Source organism: Ranitomeya variabilis, chromosome 4 (assembly GCF_051348905.1).
Source record: "Ranitomeya variabilis isolate aRanVar5 chromosome 4, aRanVar5.hap1, whole genome shotgun sequence".
In the NCBI taxonomy this organism is placed as follows: Eukaryota; Metazoa; Chordata; class Amphibia; order Anura; family Dendrobatidae; genus Ranitomeya; species Ranitomeya variabilis.
Window position 1 is genome coordinate 756545281 of NC_135235.1, and position 25370 is coordinate 756570650.

The 25370-nt window shown below is 44.1% G+C and overlaps 1 protein-coding gene across 1 annotated transcript in view; it reads left to right on the forward strand.

The window, feature by feature from the left end:
• The first annotated feature begins 211 nt into the window (after positions 1 to 211).
• The window catches only part of LOC143766829 (uncharacterized), a 193805-nt gene continuing 168646 nt past the window's right edge, over positions 212 to 25370 (forward strand). Inside the window, exons 1-4 of the mRNA XM_077254810.1 lie at positions 212 to 360; positions 2820 to 2933; positions 24904 to 25053; positions 25183 to 25362. Of these exons, the coding sequence (XP_077110925.1) occupies positions 2838 to 2933; positions 24904 to 25053; positions 25183 to 25362 (426 nt within the window). The 5' untranslated portion in view covers positions 212 to 360; positions 2820 to 2837. The remainder of the gene's footprint in view (positions 361 to 2819; positions 2934 to 24903; positions 25054 to 25182; positions 25363 to 25370) is intronic.

The following is a 25370-nucleotide window of genomic DNA, read 5'->3' on the forward strand; positions in this document are numbered from 1 at the left end:
GTTTTGGAGGGCTTTTTGTAAGAAGTTGGGGGTTATGTTGTCATTCTCCTCTGCTTATCACCCAGAATCTAACGGACAGACTGAACGCACCAACCAGTCGTGGGAACAAATTTTGAGATGCCTTGCCTCTTCCAGACAGGAGGACTGGTGTGAGGTTTTACCCATGGCTGAATTTGCGTTCAATTGTCGTATTAATCAGTCTACTGGCAAATCTCCCTTTCAGGTCAATTATGGGTTTGTACCGCAGATTGGAGAATTTTCCCGCATGGATTCTGGTTGCCCTGGTGCCGGGGGTTTGGTGCAACAGTTAAGAACCCTTTGGAGGGAGGTTCAGGCAAACATCTCCAAAGCCCAAAAGAGGTACAAATATTTTGCGGACAGGAGGAGGGGGTCAGTTCCCACACTAACTGTTGGGGAGAAGGTGTGGCTGTCTACCTGTAACATCAAACTTAAGATTCCCTTTATGAAGTTGGGCCCCAGGTTTATAGGTCCATACAAGATTATTGAGGTGATCAACCCGATGGCCTATAGGTTACAGTTGCCCACCTCTTTCAAAATTTCTAATGTCTTCCACAGATCTGTAACCATCCCCACAGGTTTTAATAGGGAAGATTCTTCATCTAATCTTCCACCAGTATTGAGTTTAAAAAACACAGCACACCTGAAACTATCCAAAAATCTAATATATATCACAATAATCTTATATATATAAAGAACGGTCAATCGTGGTGTGCTGTGAGGATTGACAGTGGTAACCACTACAGAGAAGAGACCAAAAACCAAAGCAATAAAGAACAAAGGACCACCAGAAGGTATACAGGCTAGATGTCAGGACTCTGAACATTTTTTACCTTTTGTGCATTACTGTCCTTTTCCAAGATGGCATCTTTGGTCTCATGTGCACTGTGTCTTCCTGCTCTAAAACTCCACCCCAGCCTTCAGTCTGTGCTAGAGTATTCTGCCTTGCATCCAGCTCCTGACCTCTGATTACTCCCTGGCTATATACCTGCTCCTGTGAACCCGTGTGGTGATCCTGCTACTCTGCTCTGAGTTCCTGCTGCATACACCAGTTTCCAGTAATCCTCCTTCATCTGCTGCTCGTGTTTACTTCCATCTGCATATGCGGGACATGTAAGCTTTACTGCTCTGCAAAAGCCTGAGACTATTAACCAGGCCTCCCTGGTTGAGCTAAGATATGATTTGAACTGCCTTATAAGCTTATCTATCTGTGTTTGGACTAAGACAAGGATTTATTCGTGTCAAGTATCCTCAAGAATAACTGTGCTTCATAGACTTTTTGCGTGATTGCATTTTCCTCTGAAGTTTCCTATAGACTGCTAAGCTGCATTTAATATTTACACCAAGTGTTGTGGACTTGAGTTTCTCTCTGCACCTGTTTGAATCACCGTGTGATAATATAGACTTTAACACTTATAAAACTGTGTCCTGTAGTTGTCTTGTTCCACGCAAAGAGTCTCCTGAGTTATCCCCTATAATTATTACACTAGAGAGTAATTAAAATATGCCTTTATTATAAAAAATGGCAAAAGGTTACATAAATATAAAAAAATATGAATACACAAAATAGTACAAAAAGTGCGCAATAACAGGACTGGACAGAATATTAAATAAAATATTTCACAGCAACCCCAGAATACCTCTATAGAAGGATTTTATATATTACTCGGGTGTGCATACCCTATTGTGCAAAATATGCAAATATAAAACTGTGGAATAAGTGAAAAAATCAATCAGAAAAACAAAGACAAATGATTTGCAAAAAGTGCTAGTGTGCAAAAATTCTAAGCCAAATATAATGAGTGTACCAGCAAATCAATCAATAGTTAATCATAGGGTAGACAAATAAAGTGCCAGAGTGCAATGACCACAATAAAGGGTCAAACAATGTGTAAGATACAAAAGGGTTATCCACAAAGGTGAAACTATTGTAGAAAAATATATAGGATAGCACAGCGACATATATGCAATATACCTGGGGAATGAGCTGAGTCCCGTGCCTGCGCACACCCATGATGCGCGTTTCGGAAACTTTTCCTTTATCAGGGGGTGGCTATTACGGGTTCCAGAGGAGTTTTTATGGTGTACATATTCCAATCGCCATGGCCTGGGTGTAATCGGCGCGTGCGCAGTCGGGAGGACCCGGAAGTTCCGGTCTCCGAGTCACATGACCGGCCGCACAGGAACGGAGTACCTGGCGTAACTAAGGATACAAGGACGCAGAGAGCCGGGACTCCAGGACACAGACTGGGCATGCGCGCAGCCAAGGGCACAGCGTGGGAAGAAGACAATTGTAAATATTACAATCATGTGAGTGACCGAGGTGCGCATAGCGCAGGGTCAAGGAAAAAATGCTGTACTAATTAAATAACAAAAGAGGGGGCACAATTATTAAAATATACGCAGAAGGAACACATATATGTATATATACTCATATATAGAACGTGCAACAATCATGGTCCACGTACGTATATATACATATATATATGTGTATACACATGCGCAGGATCTAAAAAATCACATGTGTAATTCACATATGATATTTATTTCTATATGTGTTATATACTAAGTTACAATTCAAATAGTTAACTACATCCGGAAGATCAAACACAATACTGCAGAGCAATAAACTATAATTAATAAAGAAATAAATAAACAAAAATTATATAAGAAAATAAATATAATAATTAATAATGAATAATAAAAAATAATGATAAATTAAAAATAATAAAAAAATAATAAACAAAAATAATCATAAAATTTATATATAGTAAATGTATATTATTCCATATTCTCCGCAGGGTGTTCAAACAGTCCAGATGTGCAGCTTGATCTTCAATTCACGTTGGTCCAGAATCCTTACATTCAACAGAATCGACGAGAACAGTACATCCGAGACCCATGGTCCGCACAAGGTAAGTAAAGGTCATAACTAAAATTGATATTAAAATAGTTAAAAACAAAAAATGATAAAAAGATAATAACGAGCTATAAAAGATAATAAAACGATGGTTTACAGGAAGGGTATAAAACTCAGATTTTCATTCAATCCTTTTGGTGACACCGTATCCAGAGTCCAAATCCATTTAGTTTCATTTTTGGCCAAAGCTACGCTTATTTCACCACCCCTTTCATTGACCTTAATCATGTCAATGCCAGTTACCTTCAGCAAAGATGCGTCACAGTCATGATGCAACTTAAAGTGTTTTGGGATTGTTTTTAATAGGGAAATATCCTCTACTTCTTTTGCAGCTGATATTCCCAAGATGTGTTCCCGAGCACGTACCTTAAGCTGTCTGGTTGTCATGCCCACATAAACAAGAGAGCATGGGCATGTGGCATGATAAATCACAGCTTTTGATATACAAGTTATAGCCTGTTTGATTTTATATGTAATTGTACCATTATAATTACAAAAGGTATGAGCCCTTACAATGTTTGGGCACGCGGCGTATTTGCCACATGGCTTACAGCCCGGAGCTGCCTTCGTGTTCATAAGAAAGGAGGGGATCACAGGATTATAAGTATAATGACTTCTAACTAAATGGTCCCTCAAATTTCTTGATCTGCGATAGGTAATATTGGGTATCTCCCCAATATATTGTGACAGAACTGGGTCGGCCCTCAGAATTACCCATGATTTAATTAGATAAGATCTCATTAATTCAGTCTGTCCGTGGTATTGGGTAATATATCTTACTACCCGATTGGGTTTAGATGGTTTATTCCCATATAGAGCTTGATGACGGGTTATGTGCCTTGCACGGTTATAACCTTTTTTTATATCTACTATACCCACGTTCTAAGAACCTTTCTTTGAGAGCAGAGGCCTGTCTTTCAAAATCCGTCTCATTTGAGCAAATCCTATTCAGACGTAAAAATTGACCTATGGGAATAGATTTAATCATTGTTGGGGGATGTGATGAGGTTGCGTGGAGAAGGGAGTTTGCTGCCGTAGATTTGCGAAAAATATTGGTGTACAGGCATCCAGCATCATCTTTATGTGCACCCACATTCCGAAATTCCATAAACTTCACATCACACCTCTAGGTCAAGTGAATATTCAAAGGATTATGATTCAAATGTTCCATAAAAGTGTGAAGTGATTCCTCATAGCCTTGCCAGATTAAAAATATGTCATCAATGAATCGCACCCAAATAAGAATGCGATCCATTGATGACCCCGGCTCAGAAAGGAATAGGTCCCTCTTCCACAGCCCCAGGAATAAATTTGCGTAAGATGGCGCAAAAGAAGCGCCCATTGCTGTGCCCTGGAGCTGCAGGTAGAGGGACCCCTTAAATAGAAAAAAGTTTTTTGTTAGTGAAAACTCAAGTAATTGTATAAAAAATTGTTTCATGGATGGGGGTATGGGTGATGAACCCAGAAAATACCTTGCCGCCTGTACACCATCACCATGGCGAATGTTGGTATATAAGCTCTCAACATCACAAGATACCAATAACGTGTCACTACCAACATGAATGCCATCTATTTTTTTCAAAAAATCATTGGTGTCTTTTATGAAAGAGGGTAAGTTTTCAACCAGTGGTTGTGTTAGGAGTTGAGTTCCCGCCGCTGCACAGGGGGAATCTCGAGCCATGTCTGCTGCGGTCTCCCGGAGTGGAGCCTGCTCAGCGGAGACGTCGGTCCCAGCGTCTCACTGAATCTGATACTGTGCAAAGGGTTACTGCTGCCTCTCCTGACTTTACTATTGTACCCTGCACTGTTCTGTGGCGAGCAGGGTTTTCTGGGACTAAGTCCTGCTTTGCACACACTGAGCATGCCCAGGGCAAGATCTCTCAGTGAAGATCTAGGGTCACATGCTCAGATACTGCAGCAACTTCCATTGGTCCATCGTGGAAGGTCCTGTAGGTGCTAGGACTAAGTCCTGCTTTGCACACACTGAGCATGCCCAGGGCAAGAACTCTCAGTGGAGATCTAGGGTCATATGCTCAGGTACTGCAGCAATTTCCATTGGTCCTTCTTGGAAGGTCCTGTAGGTGCTGCGACTATAAAGGGTTCTCATGACCGCACGGCCATGCGCTAGTATCAAATATGTACGAGCTCAGCGCCAGTGTGATCGTGTGTGTGGTCAGGGACCTGGCTTAAATAAGCCCCTAGAATGCTGGCACCTCCGTCGAGGAGTTTCTCATGAGTGAATTCAGGGCTGGCTAATAGCCATTAGAATTCCTGCTCCAGCGGAGAGGAGCAGCGTGTTTGGTTGGGACTGCATGACCACTGTCGGCTCTACTCAGTAGCTGTGTTCCCTGTGAGCTAAACAGGGCACAGCGTTCTCTTTACTACGGGCTCTGTGAAATAACAGAGTTCGTTTATTCTAATTTACTTCACCGCCTTACTTAGCAGCAGGTTCTTTCCTGCACGGTGGATCCCGGGTTGCGAACGCACCTATCTCATTAATAAATATATTCGGTGCGTTCCGCCAACCCTAACAGTATATGTGCAAGACTTTCGTGCCAGCGAATTTGCGACCGGAGGTTCTCGCTTGGGCTCACTTGTCCAGAGTGGGTGAGCATTTTGGGACCAAAAGGACAACTGAGCTTTTGGCGAGAACGTACTGGTGGCCACATTTGGCCCGTGATGTCGGGGACTATATTCGGGCGTGCGTTTCCTGCGCCCAGAATCGGTCTCCTCGGCAACGGCCTGCTGGGTTGCTTTACCCCCTGCCGGTGGCAGACAGGCCCTGGGAAATGGTCGGGATGGACTTCGTGGTGGGCTTACCCAAGTCTTGTAGCTGCACCGTTATCTGGGTTGTCACCGATCATTTCTCTAAAACGGTGCACACGTCGCACACGCCGATCCAGCGATGACAGCGGGTGATCAGCGACCAAAAAAAAGTCCTGATCATTACCCAACGACCAACGAGCTCCCGGCAGGGGCCTGATCGTTGGTCGCTGTTACACATAACGAGATCGTTAGCGGGATCGTTGCTACGTCACCAAAAGCGTGAGACGGTACCTTAACAGGTTGTAACCTTGAATCAACAAATTTATTAATTTTTTCAAGATAATTGCCACAACCAGATATAATAGGTCTGCCTGGTGGAATTGTTTGGTTCTTGTAAACTTTTGGCAATAAATAAAACGTTGATACACTCGGCTCAGAAACTTGGAGAGCTGCAAATAAATCTTTGTTGATAACCTTAGTATGAAGGGCTTCCCTAAGAATTATTAAGAGTTCAGCTCGGTATTTCTCCAAAGGGTTGAAGGTCAATTTTTTATAATACACACTATTCCTTAACTGTCGGAGTGCCTCACACTCATACATCTGTTTGGGCCAAATCACAACATTACCCCCCTTGTCAGCCGGTTTAATTACCACATCAGAAAGGTTCTCTAAGCGTTTTAAGGCTATTTTGTCATTTTTATTAAGATTTTCAGCAGATGGAAACTGAGGAATTTTATCAAATTCTCTGCTTACTGTTTTTACAAAGATGTCAATAGTGGGGCAGGTTGACAAGGGAGGAAACTTACGTGACTTAGGCCGAATAGATATCGGGATCTTACCTCCCATTGGGTCATTGTGCTCTTGTGCTAGTTCATCCAGAATCTCTAGTGCCTCCTGTTCCGCCTCTGTAGGGAACAATTGCAACTTTCATTATGAAAGTGCTTCTTAAACATTAATTTCCTTGCGAATAAGTGCAGGTCTTTAATAGCTGTGAACTTATCGAATTGTGCTGTAGGGCAAAACATAAGGCCCTTTATAAGAACACTGACCTCAGTTTCAGATAATGTATAAGTGCTTAAATTAATCACCTTCAAATTATTACTAGAATTCTCCTGGGAATATCCAAAGTTCCGATTGGCTGGTGCATAACGTGGTTCACGTTTGCGCTTAGGGGTGGAAATAATGGAAGCCAAAGTAGAGACAGAGGCGGAAGAGGAGGCACCAGAAAAATCCACCGCAGCAGGATTCGATGAAGTAGAATCAATACGATCACGTCCATTTTCATTCGGGTGGTTTTTCCGCCACCTGTAGATCCTACCATTGGAAAAGTCCCTTTGATCCCTTGCCAGTTTACTCTTTTGATTAATTTGAATGTCCTTTATCCACTGATCAATCTGTTTCTCCAACAGATTGTCCATGGATGTCAACTGTTCAGTGGATAAACATTCTTTAGCCTTCACAAGCATATCTTCCAAAGATTTATCAATTTCAATTAAATTTTTAGAATTATATTTAACCAATAGTTCCATTAATTGCCTAGAAGCAGTATTACACACCTCTTCCCAGTTTTTAACAAATTCCTCATCAGTGACGGGGAAAGCAGGAGTTACGTGTATCCGTAATCCCCTAGGAATTAACGGGTGTTGAATGTAGTTTTCTAGAAAGGCCCTACTCCACCAGGAGCGGGTTCTCTTGTATGTTAAATTTTTTATTATTTTGAATAGTTTATCAAATTGCAAACCATCAGTAACAACAGTTGCCACATTGCCTTTAGAAAATACTGCGTTAATCTGTCCCTGCCATGACAACTCTCTGGTTTTAAAATCCATGTCCCAATTGCAAGGAAGGAAACCTGTGCAAAACACAGTAATATTTATGAGTTTAAAAAACACAGAACACCTGAAACTATCCAAAAATCTAATATATATCACAATAATCTTATATATAAAGAACGGGCAATCGTGGTGTGCTGTGAGGATTGACAGTGGTAACCACTACAGAGAAGAGACCAAAAACCAAAGCAATAAAGAACAAAGGACCACCAGAAGGTATACAGGCTAGAGAGTAATTAAAATATGCCTTTATTATGAAAAATGGCAAAAGATTACATAAAGATAAAAAAATATGAATACACAAAATAGTACAAAAAGTGCGCAATAACAGGACTGGACAGAATATTAAATAAAATATTATTTCACAGCAACCCCAGAATACCTCTATAGAAGGATTTTATATATTACTCGGCTGTGCATACCCTATTGTGCAAAATATGCAAATATAAAACTGTGGAATAAGTGAAAAAATCAATCAGAAAAACAAAGACAAATGATTTGCAAAAAATGCTAGTGTGCAAAAATTCTAAGCCACATATAATGAGTGTACCAGCAAATCAATCAATAGTTAGTTAATCATAGGGTAGACAAAGTGCCACAGTGCAATGACCACAATAAAGGGTCAAACAATGTGCAAGATACAAAGGGTTATCCACAAAGGTGAAACTATTGTAGAAAAATATATAGGATAGCACAGCGACATATATGCAATATACCTGGGGAATGAGCTGAGTCCCGTGCCTGAGTCTGGTTGTTTTTTAAAGCCTCTGCCGATAACCCCAAACAGGCCATTTGCACCACCTGCCATGCCCACATCAGCAGGGGTAGCAAAAATACCAGTCTGATCAGGAGCAAAGCACCCAACATTGTGGGCTGAACCCCAAGCTCCACAAACAGTGTCTGCTGGTGACACCACTGCTTCTTCCACTGTTGTGCGTGCAAGCCAATCCCCTGTCCACGGTGCATGCAAAGATGCCTCCTGCCCTGCATCTGTCATTGCCCACACTCAACTAGCACTATCATCAAGCATGTCCACGTCCTTGTGCCAGTGCAGCCTTAAGTTGTCCATCCTGGGGAGTCATTGGAACGCAAGCAGAAATACGTAGCAAATGCCCCACCGGCTACATTCCTAAATTTACACATTTCTCATCTGCTTGAGCTCAAAATGTTACCTTTTAAGCTCGTAGAGATGGAAGCTTTCCGGAACCTGATGGCGGCGGCCGTCCCAAGGTATTCGGTCCCCAGCTGCCACTATTTCTCCCGGTGTGCCGTCCCGGCATTACACAAGCACATGTCCCACAACAGTACCCGTGCCCTCAACAATGCTGTTATTGGGAAAGTCCTCCTAACCACTGACACATGGACAAGTGCTTGTGGGCAGGGACGGTACATCTCACTGATGGCACACTGGGTTAACAGTGGAAGCCGGGACCCAGTCGGACCTTGTGATGGAACACATACTCCCAACGCCGAGGATTGCGGGCCCTACATCAATCAGGGTTGCCCCCACAGTCTACAGCTCCTGCACTTCCTCCTCCTCAGCCTCCATCTCCGAAATGACCACATCAGTCACAAGCTGAAAGCACTGCAGCACTGCCTCAGCCAAGCGGCAACAAGCTGTGCTGAAGATAATATGCTTAGGTGACAAACCGCACAATGCTGAAGAGTTGTATACAGCTTTGAAAGAGCAGGCAGATCTGTGCGACAATGGCCGGAACCTGGTGGCAGCTTTGAGGTGAGCTGAGCTCACACACATGCCATGCCTGAACCTTGTGGTTCCATAAACGTAAACAGCCGCAATCCAAAAATCATATCTTTAGTAAAGAAAAAGATTTATTTCAATCACAAAAAAGTGCAATAAATTCACCGGAGACAGGTCAAATGAGGAAGGCAAAGGTGCAAAGGTAACGTTTCGACCCTTATCTTGGGTCTTGCTCATATGGAAGGTCATGAAGAGAAATTGTGCACAAATGGTACAAGAATCCCATTAGGGGCTTGTGATATGCATTGAGGTAGATGGTAAGCGGCGATGATGCCATAATTAGCTTCACCATCCCGCTGTTCTCAAACAAATTAAAGAAGATGCCTGGCAGGCGGAGCACAATGAGATGGATCAAGGAACCATACAGGGTGATTACACACAGCCCAGCCTGATCTCATCCCAATGTTGCTTGTGTGATAATGAGGAGGAGGAGGAAGAACAGGAGCTACTTTCATGCGCTATAGATGGTACTACAAGCACTATTATCATACCGTCTGTTCAGCGTGTGGAACACCTGCCAGGGCCATGGAGTCCTCGGTACCAGGCCCGTTCGTTATTAAAGGGGAGGTCACGGTGGCAGCGACCCGGTCCGTGGCCCTGGGCGCTCAAGTAAAAAGGATAGTCTTTAAAGAGATTTATAAAGTAATAAAAGTTTGTGACGCCGCCTGTGGTACTCGGTCAGGGGTGACTGACGCTGCTTAAAGGGGTCCTCTGGGGGTGATGGTACTGCAGCAAAGATGGTATTGCTTCCCACATGTGAAGCTGGGTCCCCAGGGCTCCCAGTGTGTTTGGCAAGGATGGTCTCGTGCCGGAAATAAACAGAGGACACAGGGTTGCAGTCTCTTTACCTGATTTACTGATGTAGACCATTTCAGTCCAGGGTACCAGCAACAGGCGTTGGTATGGTCCGGCCGGCCTGGAGGCAATGATGGATCCCTCTCCCAGGTGAGGTTTGTAAGCCTTCCTTCTATCGCTCTTTTGTGAGGTTCTTGCTGCCTGTGGCTCCCTTACAAGGTCCTCTCCTGTCCTGGGACAGTACCCCATATGGTGGGCAATGTGAGCCTTTTTAATGGGTCTCTATCATGACCCGGACTCTCTGTGTACAACTGCACCTCTGGGTGTAGGTGCGGACAGACTACATAAAGTCTTCTGCCCTCCGATTCTGCTGTGGGACGTGGAGTGCGATACAGCCTCGGGCTCCCGGTGCCTGTTTCCTGCGCTTCCGCTTGGAGGGTGCCCGGTCGCAGTTCCCCTTCGAACTCCTTGATTCTCCTTTGCTTCTCCCCTCTACATTTGCTATCACTGCAACCCTTCTGGTTCAATTCCATCCTGGAGCCGCAGTACCACACGTGGCTGCACTTCCCCACTCTGCTCACACTCCTCTCTCCTCCACTGTCTCTCTCCAAATAGCTAACTCTTCCTCCAGACCAGATATATATATATATCTGGGGGAAGCTTCCCTGAATCAGAGTTCTGAGCTCCCCCTTCTGGCCTGGATTCAGAATGTGTTGCATGTAGATTACATGTTAAAGGGAATCCTCCTTGCCTCCAGGCATGACATCACCCTCTCCGAAAGGAAGGCAACATCACTGTAACAACTGTCTACCTGGAGTGTTACACGTTTATGGCCTGAAGACAGGGAGGAGGAGGAGAGCACGGTCAGTCGTCCTCTTGGTGAGAACACAGAAGTCTTGCCTGTTTCCAGTCTGGCACGCATGGCTGACTTTATGTTGCACTGCCTTGCCCGTGACCCTCGTATTCTCAACATTTTGAGTGACAGTCATTACTGGTTGGTGACACGTCTAGACCCATGCTACAAGGAGAACTTTCAATCTCTTCTTTCAGAGGCAGACCGCTGTACTTAAATGGTGCAGTACCAGAAAGCCCTTGTTGCGGAATTACTAAAAAAATTCCCATCTGTAAACACTGGCAGCAGAGGTCATAGTTCGTTGGACAACCAACCAACCAAACAACGAGAGAGACACAACTCCAATCCAGCAGAGGCAGGGGAACACTGGGAAATTCCTGGGAGTGTTTCCTCACACCCTCCCGTTCCAGTGGCCATGAGGCACAAGGTACTCTCACAAGGAGTGCAAAGTTTTGGAAGATGCTGAGGGAGTACCTTGCTGACCGTACCACTGTCCTCAGTGATTCCTCTGTGCCTTATAATTATTGAGTCTCAAAGCTGGACACATGGCATGAATTAGCACGCTATGCCTTGGAGGTCCTGGCTTGCCCTGCTGCTAGCATTTTGTCAGAGCAAGTTTTTAGTGCCGCTGGTGGAATTATAACTGATAAGCTCATCCGCCTGACAATTGAAAATGCTGTCAGGCTGACTCTTATAAAAATGAACAAGGGCTGGATTGGGCCAGACTACTGTACACCACAACATGATAACAGTGAAACCTAACCTCAAATCCAGATCTTTTGGGGGGAAGTATATTCCCATGCACCTCTTCACATCCACACATGGGTATACGCTTCCTGATTTTGGCTATTTGCTGTTATCCTCCTTCTCATCATCCACCACTAGATCACCCGAGGGATCGTGATCCGTGATGCAACAGCCACGTTACTGTTGGCAAGGGTGTTTCTGATGCCATTATAAAAAATGTTGACACAGTAGGTTGATGCGTACCCCTCATGGTGAAATGTTTGTCACCCCATACACTTAGTGTATGGACATTACAAATATAGGACACTCCTCCTTTAAACTGGGAAAACATTTTTCAGAGTCCATCCTCCACATTTCTTCCTTGGGTGATTGGAGTGCGTGCAAATTTAGGGCAGATCTTGTATTCACTTCAAGGGCAAACTGTATGGGAGTAAAAAAATAAGCATAATGGGAACTTTGGTTTCATGTGGCCATCCAGGAAGTCTGTTCCAAGTGTTATTGGGGTGTGTTTAACTTTGTGGCAGGGCAGGCCTTGTATTCAATGCATAGGCTAACAGTATGGCGGTACCAAATGAAAAATAATGGGAACTTTGGTTTCATGTGGCCATCCAGGATGTCTGTTCAAAGGGTTATTGGGGTGAATGTAATTTTGGTGCGGGGCAGGCCTTGCATTCAATGCATAGGTTAACAGTATGGCAGTACCAAATGAATAATGTGAACGTGGTTTTCCTGTGGCCATCCAGTACGTGGGTTCAAAGGGTTATTGGGGTGCATGTTACTTTAGTGCAGGGCAGGCCTTGCATTCAATGCATAGGCAAACAGTATGGCAGTACCAAATGAAAAAAAATAATGGGAACTTTGGTTTCATGTGGCCATCCAGTACGTGGGTTCAAAAGCTTATTGGGGTGCATGTTACTTTGGTGCAGGGCAGGCCTTGCATTCAATGCATAGGCTAACAGTATGGCAGTACCAAATGAAAAAAAATAATGGGAACTTTAGTTTCATGTGGCCATCCAGGACGTCTGTTCAAAGGGTTATTGGGGTGCGTGCAAAATTGGAGGAGGCCTTGCCTTCACTTCATGGCAAACACTATGGGAGTACAAAATTAATAATAATGGGAACTTTGGTTTCATGTGACCATCCAGGAAGTCTGTTCCAAGAGTTTTTGGGGTGCGTGTAACTTTGGGGCAGGGCAGGCCTTGCATTCAATGCATAGGCAAACACTATGGGAGACCCACTTTCTTATAATGGGAACATAATGGGAACTCTTGAAAGGGTTATTGGGGTGCGTCCTAATTTTTGGCAGCCCAGCCACTCACTGCATAGGCAATAACAGTATAGGAGCTCCACTGTTTAATAATGGCCCTTTAAGAATATTAATGCCGCCTGATGCCCCTATAAAAATAGGCTTTGTGACTTTGAGTCCCTCCTTCATAAATGAACCAAGATGTGTCTGATGATGTGTCACACACCACATGGCCAGCTAGGGGTGTTACAATGACATTTCCCAGTGAATGCATTTGTATTGGTTGAAAGCAATGCTAAAGTTGAAAAACGCATCAAAAATGCTACGTGTGAACATAGCCCAAGTGGTGGAGGAACATTTTTTTGGGGTTCTTTATTTTGCCTTACTTACAAATTATTACCCTGGAAAGGATGTTCCTTAACATATTTCCCAGGAAAAATCCATTTTGGTTTTGTTTTTGTATGTTTTATTGTGCGCCTGTAAAAGTGGCGTCACACTCTGACAACATTTGTCACATCTATAACCGAGAAGTCAGAAATGCTTCCAGGCGTCGTCCCCATGATGTTGCTGTATCATTTGAGCAGTGTTCTCATCGATTTCTGATGTTTTTAGACTCTAAAAGGACTCCAGGGGGGATCCCAGGAAAATGCTCGGGTTTCCCTTAGACTTACATTGGGCTCGTTGCTCGGGTCGAGTACCAGAGTATTCCAATTTGCTCGAAACGAGCACCCGAGCATTTTAGTGCTCGCCAATCACTAAACTACACACACAGGAATTGTTGACAAGTGTGCAGTGTATAATATAGTATATATCGGGATAGGAACAGAATAGTTACCCGATGTGATATAAATAAACTATGTGTTATTACAGTAGAAATGTATGAAAACTGTATTATAAATAAGAGTGATAAATATGACAATGACATTTATGGAAGTATTAGAAGTATGGTAAAAATATTACAATAATTAAGATCCCCAATGCACAGACCAATAAAATGTATTATGAATATGACAATAAACTGTTATAATAAATAATACAATTTATGAAGTCAGAAAGTTGGTCACAAAAGTACATCTGTGATTTCGCTGAGTCCATTTGGAGTAAGGTGTTTAGTTTATAAATCCACAAGATTTCTCTCCGATGTAGTTGTCCAGTGCGATTCTGAGCCTGTGGGGGAATCTCCTCTGTGGGGAATATTTTCCGCTGTTTGTCATCTTTATTGTGTTTGATGGTGCAGTGGCGTGAAAGCCCATGTTTGAGAAAACCCTACTGGATCTTGGTACGGTGCGAGTTCAGCCTTTTGTGGGGGGGGGGGGGGTTGGGTCGTCCTTCCCACATATACATTCTGATATTAGCATATAATCACATAAATGACAGAACTGGTGGAACATGACATGGGACTTTTCATAGGGAAAATGTCACCTGTAGAAATAAGGGTGAATTCAGAGAGACCATGGCAGATCACATGACAACATAGACAATTTGTCAGATCGCATGTAATGACTTTATTCAGAAAACGCCTCTCTTCCATCTTCATTTTTATTTTTCTTGGTGCTATGACATTTTTTAATGATGGAGTCGAAATGTCAAAAACGGATTGCTAGGTAATGTTTTTCCCACTCCAGCTGTCTGACATGCTCACCATGCTCCTCCAGAGTACGTGAGGAACTCAATATATCATCCAGGAAAATTACCACAAATCTACCAATCAATGAGAAAAAAATGTAATGAAATTTTCAAAGACTGGCGGAGCATTGGTTACCCCGAATGGCAGCATCAAATGTTCAATCTGCCCCTCAGTTGTATTGAATGCGGTCTTCCATCCGTCACCATGGCGATACGTATAAGGTTATATGCTCCTCTCACATTGAGTTGGTAAAACCATTTATCTCCAGGTAATTGGCTAAACAGGTCAGGTGTAAGGGGTAAAGGACAGGGAAGGTGAGCTGTGATTTTATTACTCTCTCTGACATCCAAGCATGGACGCCGCCCTCCATCCTATTACCAAACCCCACAGCGACTGGAGAGGTGCATGGCCGTATATGACCCTGAGGCCGGGGTCACACTTGTGAGATACTTGCACGAGTCTCGCACCTCAATATTCGGCACTGCCGCCGGCACTCGGGACTGGAGTGTGCAGCTGCATGTATTTCTATGTAGCTGAACGCTTCGGTCCGAGTGCCGGGTATTGAGGTGCGAGACTCGTGCGAGTTTCTCACAAGTGTGACCCCGGCCTTAGCCGGATACTGGAAGGGGTTAAATAAACGAGATTTCAGCATTTTAGCTCCTGGTGTGGAGTCGATAGCACAATCATATGCTGCCATATACTAGACATCCGGTAACTGGTAGAAAAATATTTAGAATTGAGAGTCCTCAGTGGTTGATACCTTTTCATAGCTAACTGAAAAGATGGTAACAAATTGCAAGCTTTCGAGACTACAGTACACAGGTCTCTTCATCAGGCATAGACTAATACAAATTCTGAAGAATCACATATTTATGCACAACATAGCACAGAAAAGAAAAAAGGAAAAACCATGGATAAGACAGGTGACATGAAGCAGAATTACCATGAGTGATAAACAGTTATGTCCATAAATATTGGGCTAGTTCTTACTTAGATAAGGAATGTTTTATTGTCCTCTGATTGGGGTCTGGTTCTGTTGTGATGATCCCTCATAGTCTGAAGGGCAAGTTCCTTAGGTGATGTCAAAAGACATAAATCCGTGCGACACATTCATTCCTGAACTAAGACAGTCAAAGGTCGTCATCAGTTTATATTCCCAGACTCTTCTGTCTCTCTTAGATTTGAAGCTATCTTTTAACACAAGTAATTTCATGTCCATAATGTTATGATTTGGGAGGCAAAAATGTATTGCCACAGGTAGATCCATTCTTTTTTCTTATTGTGTGGCGGTGAGAGTTCATCCTTGTTCTCAGTTTCTGCCCTGTCTCCCCCACATACAGACCCCCAGTTGGACATTTAGTACAAATAATTAGGTACACCACATTAGAAGTGAGCAGCTGAAAGTACCTGGGATCTTGTAGTCCTGGTGTGAATTGGGGATCTTTATCTTGTCCGTGGTCATTCTAAATGGACAGGTTTTACATTTTTTCTGATTGCAAGGAAAGGTTCCTGCAGCTGTTGGAGAGGATAGGGAGCTCTTGACAATGATGCTTCTTAGATTTGGGAGCTGCCTAAATCACAGTAGTGGGGAGTCTGGAAAAATGGATTGTAATCGGGCATCTTTTTGTAGCTTTTGTAGCTTTTCGTAGCTTCAAATCTAAGAGAGACAGAAGAGTCTGGGAATATAAACTTATGACGACCTTTAACAGTCTCACTGCAGGAATGAATGTGTCGCATGGATTTATGTCTTTTTACATCAACTAAGGAACTTGCCCCTCAGACTATGAGGGGTCATCACAACAGAGACCCCAATCAGGACAATAAAACATTCCTTATCTAAGAACTGGCCCAATATTTATGGACACAACTGTTTATCACTCATGGTAATTCTGCTTCATGTCACCTGTCTTATCCATGGTTTTTCCTTTTTTTTTTCTGTGCTATGTTGTGCATAAATATGTGATTCTTCAGAATATCTTTTAGTCTTTGCCTGATGAAAAGACCTGAGTAGTCTCGAAAGCTTGCAATTTGTTACCATCTTTTCAGTTAGCCATTAAAAGGCATCAACCACTGAGGACTCTCAATTCTAAATATTTTTCTATCTACTGGCTAACACGGTACCAAGATATATATCTTTCCGGTAACTGGTGATAATCCCCTCATGTGTGGGGTCTATTTGTCTCCAGAGAAATCACACGTTACATTCCACACAGAACATTGTGTAGAAAAGGCGGCGCGAGGTGATTGTGCCAGTAGTGAGGGCGAATAATGGCGGGAATGTCACTGACTGAGGAGAAGTCTCCATGTAGCGTCTTCACTGCGGATCACGTGACCCCTGACTCCTCCCCCTGTGACCTCATCACAGGTCCTGTGCGCACAGAGCAGCCATATCTGTGGAGTGCGGCTCTGCAGGTGGAGGTATGTGGAGATTCCCCATTACTGAGCGCAGCCGGGGACATTAACCCCTTCTGCACGGAGGAGACTCTTTTGGGGTTGTTGTTGCCCCTTTATAAGAACCATAACGTTGTTGTTCTGTTTCCTGTAATAGATACATACGAGCCAACTATGGAGGACAGGAAGTGAGGGAGCGGAGTGTTCTCCTAGTACAGGGCCCCTTTCTTGGCCCCACACAGTGTAATGCCCCCATTATGCCCTGTAAGTAGGTTCTGCCCCACACCCAGCTGCCTCGGGCACTTTACCAGGAGCTGGTACCTCAGATTCTTCCCCGCACCCCTTTCCTTTGTTTGGCGCCAAATCTGTTCTGCCTTTGGGGCTCCGGCCTTTATAATATCAGTAACTGCGCCATCAAGGTCTCCTGACCAGGTGCACCCTCTAGACTCTTCCCTCCGGAAACCTCCCTCTTCCCATTGATGTCACATGGTCCCGTCTGGATGGCAGATAGCAGTCTGTACAAATGCAGCACAGCCCTGAGGAGGCTTTTTTATGACTCTCCTTATTACACCCCTTATGTAATATATATGATGGCGCTCACACACTATAATGTTTCCACAGTACTGGCATCTCTCGTAAAAAAGGGATTTTCACACTACCGCCATCCCCCCCACACAGTATAACGTTCTCATAGTACCGCCATACCCTCACACACAGTATAATGTTCTCATAGTACCGCCATACCACCACACACAGTATAATGTTCTCATAGTACCGCCATACCCCCACACACAGTATAATGTTCTCATAGTACCGCCATACCCCCACACACAGTATAATGTTCTCATAGTACCGCCATACCCCCACACACAGTATAATGTTCTCATAGTACCGCCATACCCCCACACACAGTATAATGTTCTCATAGTACCGCCATACCCCCACACACAGTATAATGTTTCCACAGTACTGGCATCTCTCGTAAAAAAGGGATTTTCACACTACCGCCATACCCCCACACACAGTATAATGTTCTCATAGTACCGCCATACCCCCCCACACAGTATAATGTTCTCATAGTACCACCATACCCCCACACACAGTATAATGTTCTCATAGTACCGCCATACCCCCACACAGTATAATGTTCCTACAGCACCATCATCCCACCACATACAGTATTTGTTCCCACAATAGACACAGGATATTGTTTCCACAGGACTTGCACCCCCTCACACACAGTATAATGTCCCCACAGTACTGCCATCCCCCCACTTTCTAATGTTCCCACAGTACTGCCCCCTACATGCACAATATGGTACCATCCACCTCACTGATGACCTTTTACCACCGACAATTAATAAATACTCACTTAGCCTCATTCTTGGTGCGAATACTAATGAACCCAGGATCTATGAGATATTTACCATACGATAGTTGGATAGGCAGGATTGTATCATCCATAAAGGTAGCCCACTCGGTTGCTATGGTGCCTATGCATTGACAGGGCTCGGTGGGGTGTGGTATTGGTCACCCTCTCCTTCCCATCATCACAATTTCAGTGATATCCACACTTCCATGACAGTGATACCATTAAATAGAATAGTGAATCAGGGAGTGGAAAGCTCCTGATCCACCATTCAGCCTTCACTTCTGAGTCTGAGACTCCGTGCACTGCAGGCACAATGACATCACTGCATCTGGGGTTGACTGTAAATGCCTCCATACTGAGTGGGGGTTTTATTTTGTGTAGCAGGTTGTGGTGGCCATAATTAGAGATGAGCGAATATGTTCAGAAAACGATCGCCAAACATAAATTTGGCACAAATATGGTACATTTGGATTCATGATCGGTAACACTAGCATCTTTCTTAAGATCAGAAAAAGTCGGTAACATTCAGTAAAAGATATAATAAAAGCCGGCAATACATGTGCTGCATTTAGTAAAATCACAGCCACCAATGTGGGAGACAGGGGTTCAAATCCTGGCTCTGCCCTGTTGGACATAATATACCAGTAGTGGTCCATAACACTATGGTGCCTACCTCAATAAACATGAGTGTCACGAGCAAAGAGAGTCATGGTGGCTCAGACGTCACCTGGATTAACAAGATCTACGTCAGATGTCGAGGAACCAGGACAATCTGATGATAAATGGGCTACTGGACCAAACCATACATGGACAATGCAAGAGGGAATGGGAGCCAGTGAAGAGATTTGCAGAGCGGAGGAGTAGTGAGGAGAGATGAATTAGTCGGGCAGCAAAGCTAATAATGGACTAGAGAGGTGCAAGGATTTTAACAGGGAGGCCACAGAAAAGGATGTTGCAGTAGTCAAAGCGGGAGATCATCACACATCCTGCATCCCATAGTCCAGTGCCCATATACATATCATACATATCCTCCATCCGATAGCCCAGTGCCCATATATCCATCACACATCCTCTATCTCATAGTCCAGTGCCCATATACCCATCATACATCCTCCATCCCATAGCCCAGTGCCCATATACCCATCATACATCTCCATCTCATAGTCCAGTACCCATATACTACTATTATTAATTTATATGGCACCATTGATTCCATGGTGCTGTACATGAGAAGGGGTTACATACAAATTACAGATATCACTTACAGTAAACAAACTAACAATGACAGACATACAGAGGGGCGAGGACCCTGCCCTTGCGGGCTTACATTCTACAGGATGGTGGGGAAGGAGACAGTAGGTTGGGGGGTTGCAGTAGCACCGGGTTTGGTGAGGCGGTAGCTCCAGTAGTGGTGATGAGGCAGCAGGGTCAGTGCAGGCTGTAAGCTTTCCTGAAGAGGTGGATTTTCAGGTTCCGTCTGAGGGATCCGAATGTGGTTGATAGTCAGACGTGTTGGGGCACAGAATTCCAGAGGATGGGGGATATTCGGGAGAAGTCTTGGAGGCGGTTGTGAGAAGCGAATAAGTGTGGAGGAGAGAAGGAGGTCTTGGGAGGATCGGAGATTATGTGAGGAAAGATATTGGGAGATTAGTTCAGAGATGTATGGAGGAGACAGGTTATAGATGGCCTTGTAGGTCAGTATTAGTAATTTGAACTGGATACGCAGAGGGAATGGGAGCCAGTGAAGAGATTTGCAGAGGGGATAAGCGGAGGAGTAGCGAGGAGAGAGATTAATTAGTCAGGCAGCAGAGTTAAGGATGGAATGGAGAGGTGCAAGGGTGTTAGCAGGGAGGCCACAGAAAAGGATATTGCAGTAGTCGAAGCAGGAGATCATCACATATCCTACATCCCATAGTCCAGTGCCCATATACCCATCATACATATCCTCCATCCCATAGCCCAGTGCCCAGATACCCATCACACATCCTCCATCTCATAGTCCAGTGCCCATATACCCATCACACATCCTCCATCTCATAGTCCAGTACCATATACCCATAATACATATCCTCCATCCCATAGTCCCGTGCCCATATACCCATCATACATATCCTCCATCCCATATTCCGTGCCCATATACCCATCATACATATCCTCCATCCCATAGTCCCGTGCCCATATACCCATCATACATATCCTCCATCCCATAGTCCCGTGCACATATACCCATCATACATATTCTCCATCCCATAGTCCAGTTCCCATATACCCATCACACATATCCTCCATCCCATAGTCCAGTGCCCATATACCCATCATACTTATCCTCCATCCCATAGTCCAGTGCCCATATACCCATCATACTTATCCTCCATCCCATGGGTTTGTAACTAATAAGTCATGTCAGACTAACTTAATTTCCTTCTATGACAGAATCACTGACTGGGTGGATCAGGGAAATGCTGTAGATATAGTATATATTGACTTCAGCAAAGCATTTGACAAAGTATCTCACACCATCCTTATTGAAAAAAATGGCTAAGCATGGAATGGACAAGGCAACTGTTAGGTGGATTTAAATGGTGTACCACAGGGCTCTGTCCTGGGCCCTGTATTGTTCAACATCTTTTATCAATGATTTAGATGAAGGAATTTATGGGAAACTGATTAAATTTGCTGATGACACAAAGCTAGGAGGGATAGCTAATACTAGAGAGGATTCAAAAAGATATAAATAAACTGGAGCAGTGGGCAGCAATTAACAGAATGGGTTTTAATAAGGAAAAATGCAAAGTACTACATCCGGGCAATAAAAATGAAAAAAACATATACAGAATGGGAGAAATAGGTCTAAGCAACAGCACATGTGAAAAAGACTTGGGTATAGTAATAGATCACAGACTGAACATGAGTCAACAGTGTGATGCAGCAGCAAAAAAGCCAAATGCAATTCTGGGATGTATTAACAGAAGCATACAGTCTAGATCACGTGAAGTCATTATTGCCCTCTACTCCTCTTTGGTCAGACCTCATCTGGAATACTGTGTCCAGTTTTGGGCACCACATTTTAAAAAAGACATCAACAAACTGGAGCAAGTTCAGAGAAGAGCGACTAGAATGGTGACCGGTCTGCAAACCATGTCCTATGAGGAACGCTTACAGGATTTGGGAATGTTTAACTTGCAAAAGAGAAGACTGAGAGGAGACTTAATAGCTGTCTACAAATATCTCAAGGGCTGTCACATTGTAGAAGGATCATCTTTATTCTCATTTGCACAAGGAAAGACTAGAAGCAATGGGATGAAACTGAATGGGAGGGGACACAGATTAGATAGGAAAAACTTTTTTTGACAGTTAGGGTGATCAATGAGTAGAACAGGTGGCCACGAGAGGTGGTGAGTTCTTCTTCAATGGAAGTCTTCAAACAGAGGCTGGACAGACATCTGTCTGGCATGATTTAGTGAATCCTGCTTTGAGCAGCAGGTTGGACCAGATGACCCGGGAGATCCCTTCCAACTCTACCATTCTATGATTCCATAGTCCAGTGCCCATATACCCATCACACATCCTCCATCCCTAGAATAGTCCAGTGCCCATATACCCATCATACATATCCTCTATCCCATAGTCCAATGCCCATATACCCATCACACATCCTCTATCCCATAGTCCCGTGCCCATATACCCATCATACACATCCTCCATCCCATAGTCCTGAGCTGGGTGGCGATGAGCAGGGAGTTCCTGGAGATGTGCTGTTATGTAACCTGGCAGTGCGGCTCTGTGTGCGGCCGCTGATGATGCGATTTTCTACACTGGTAACAATAGAGCGCGGCAGTAATAGAGGAGGGGGATTCATTTCTGTCATGTGCTCTCTGCTCCTTTCTGATTTCTATCTACACCACTGTGTACCTAATAATAGAGTATAATAAAGTAGTTATGGACGAGACGTAACTAACATTCTGCAGTGACTCTGCTTTCCATATAGTGATGGATATTTCTTGTTGCTGAAACTATGATGTTTTTCACTTTAACCCTTTGTTAACCCCCTCTGATCAGTGCGATCACACAACATACAAGCCTCTGATGGCTCCGGTGATGCCCCGTACTACTGTAGTGCCGTGTATCATCACTGCTGTCAGTGTAATACTAACGGCCCCATACACATGAGATAAGAGTTGGCTGAACGGTCATTTGGCAGACGGCCATCTCTCCCGACTCCCCCATACACACAAATATTCCAGCTTTCCTGGGGTCTGTATGAGAGAGTCGCCTCCAGACTCCTCTAGCGGAGGATTATCTACAGGAAGAACAAACGGATTATCCTCTGAAATTCAGGATGTCAGATCCTTCTCTGCCCTGACATCATCTGTCGGGAGGCCCCCAAATACATTATATGGTCGCCCAAACCCCCGAAATCAGTGATTTCATGGAACTTTAGTCTAATGTGTATGGGGGCGGTAAAAGGTAACTTATTGGACGCTGCCTCTGGCCTAATAGACCTTCATACATTGCAGCCCAGACACCATTATTAGGCATGTAAGTACCGTAATAACTAGGCCGCCCCATAATATCCAGTACTTGGGGGCGGGGGGCATTCAGCCAAACTCTGTCACCTTCTTAGATGCCATGTTTGCTTTTCACAGCAGCAAGTGGTTAAACTGCCAGGGTTTTTGTTGAAGCCTCATCTGTGCCGTCCCTGTGGTGCACATCTATGTTCTGGGGCACAAAAAGATTACCGTATATACTCGAGTATAAGCCGAGATTTTCAGCCCACTTTTTTTGGCTGAAAGTGATCCTCTCGGCTTATACTCGAGCCAGTGTCGGTGTGGGGTTGGCGGGTGAGGGGGAGCGGCGGCTGTGATATACTCACCTGTTCCTGGCGCGGTCCCTGCATGTCCGATGTTCTCCGGGCAGCTCTTCCTGTGTTCAGCGGTCACGTGGTACAGCTCATTACAGTAATGAATATGCACGCATATTCATTACTGTAATGAGCGGTACGTGACCGCTGAACACAGGAAGATGCCGCCAGCTCCCAGAGACCATCTGACAGTGAGACGCTGCCAGGGACCACGCCGGGAGCAGGTGAGTATATCAGGGGAGGTGGAGCATTGCGCGATAGTCACCTTCCTCATTCCATCGCTGTGCGCTGCTCTGTCTTCCGTCCTCTGGCAATGACTGTTCAGGTCAGAGGGCGCGATGACGCGATTAGTGTGCGTGCCGCCCTCTGCCTGAACAGTCAGTGCAGAGGATGGAAGACAGAGCAGCGCGCAGTGATGGAACCTGGAAGGTGACTATCGCAAGTGCCGGGGGCCTGAGCGAAGAGAGGTGAGTATGTGATTTTTTTTTTTATTTTAATCGCAGCAACAGCAAATGGGGCATAATGTGTGGAGCATCTCATGGGGCCCCTAATGTGTGGAGCATCTCACGGGGCCATAATGTGTGGAGCATCTTATGGGGCCATCAACCTTTATGCAGCATTGTATGGGCAAATGTTTCTATGGAGCATCTTATGGGGCCATTATTAACCTTTGTGCAGCATTATATGGGGCATATTTTAATATGGAGCATCTTATGGGGCCATCATGAACTGTATGGAGCATTATATGGGGCTCCTGATTCAATATGGATATTCAAAAACACAGCCTACTGATGTCTCAATTAATTTTACTTTTATTGGTATCTATTTTTACTTTTTACATTTACCGGTAGCTGCTGCATTTCCCACCCAAGGCTTATACTCGAGTCAATAAGTTTTCCCAGTTTTTTGTGGCAAAATTAGGGGGTCGGCTTATACTCGAGTATATACGGTAATTTCTTTTTAATAAATCTTTAGCATGTTAATAATTATAAAATGTGTCTTCTGCTTTTTCCGTGTTTTTTTTTTTTTCTTTTTACAAGAATTGTTGGAGCCAATTTTCTTTAGAAACATTTCAATATCTGTTTTTTTTTCTGCTGTTTTTCCTGTAATATAGGAAAGCCTAAGGCCAGAAATAAACCCCATAAATCACTGTACATGGAGAGTTTGGGATCAGATCATTTCTGTCTACGTTGATTGTGGAAACAAAAAAGCTTTTCTAAAAGCCTCAAACTTCTGTGTGTGAATCAGAGCTGAGATCTAACGTGATAGAAGATTCCAGTGCGGGGAAGACGGGAAACCTTCATATAGACGGCCGGTGGTGATGGAGTCAGTGACCGACTCTGGCCACATATGTCTCTAGAGCCGTAGTAGAAGATGAAGATGTCGTCCTCACCATGAAGTAGTTATTTCTCATGTCGCGTGTAATGAATATCTCCTGCAGTATTGCTAATGCCGATTCCAGGGTCGGTAAATGAGACGAGAATTAGCCTTATGGAAGATGAGTCTATGAGGAACGTATTCAGCTGCCGACTCCGAGGAAGAAACTGCTTGTTGTCTGTGGCCTAAATATATAGGATTTATTAGTAGATGTAAAGAAGGAAACTAAATCCTGTAAAATAATAAATCTCCTCATATGTTTCCCTTATTATCTCCAGTAATTGTATTATTACACAGGATTCTTATGATGTTACATCGGCTCATCTTCTCATTCAGGTCTCTACAATATCGGATCCTCTCAGTGAAGATCTTCTACAAAAGAACATTTTCCTGATTTACCCATCACAGATGGATATGGACAAAGACAAGATGGCGGAGAGGATATTACACCTCACCCTAGAGATCCTCTTCCGGCTTACTGGAGAGGTGAGAGATTCTGATGACGTCACATTACATCATTCTTATCTATGGCAATAACAGATGGACAGAACTGGAGAGGTGAGGACTCTGGAAATGTCTGTAGTGAGATTTATTAATGTGTCTCTCCATTACCAGGATTACACAGTGGTGAAGAAAACCTCTAGTGATCGCTGTCAGGACCCTGTGTCTGAGGGATGGGGAAGACCCCTGAGCCCAATCACGGGGCCTCCACCTCACCTCCTGATACATGAGGACATCAATGACCAGAAGATCCTAGAGCTCATCTACAAGATGATTGAGCTGCTGACTGGAGAGGTGACACT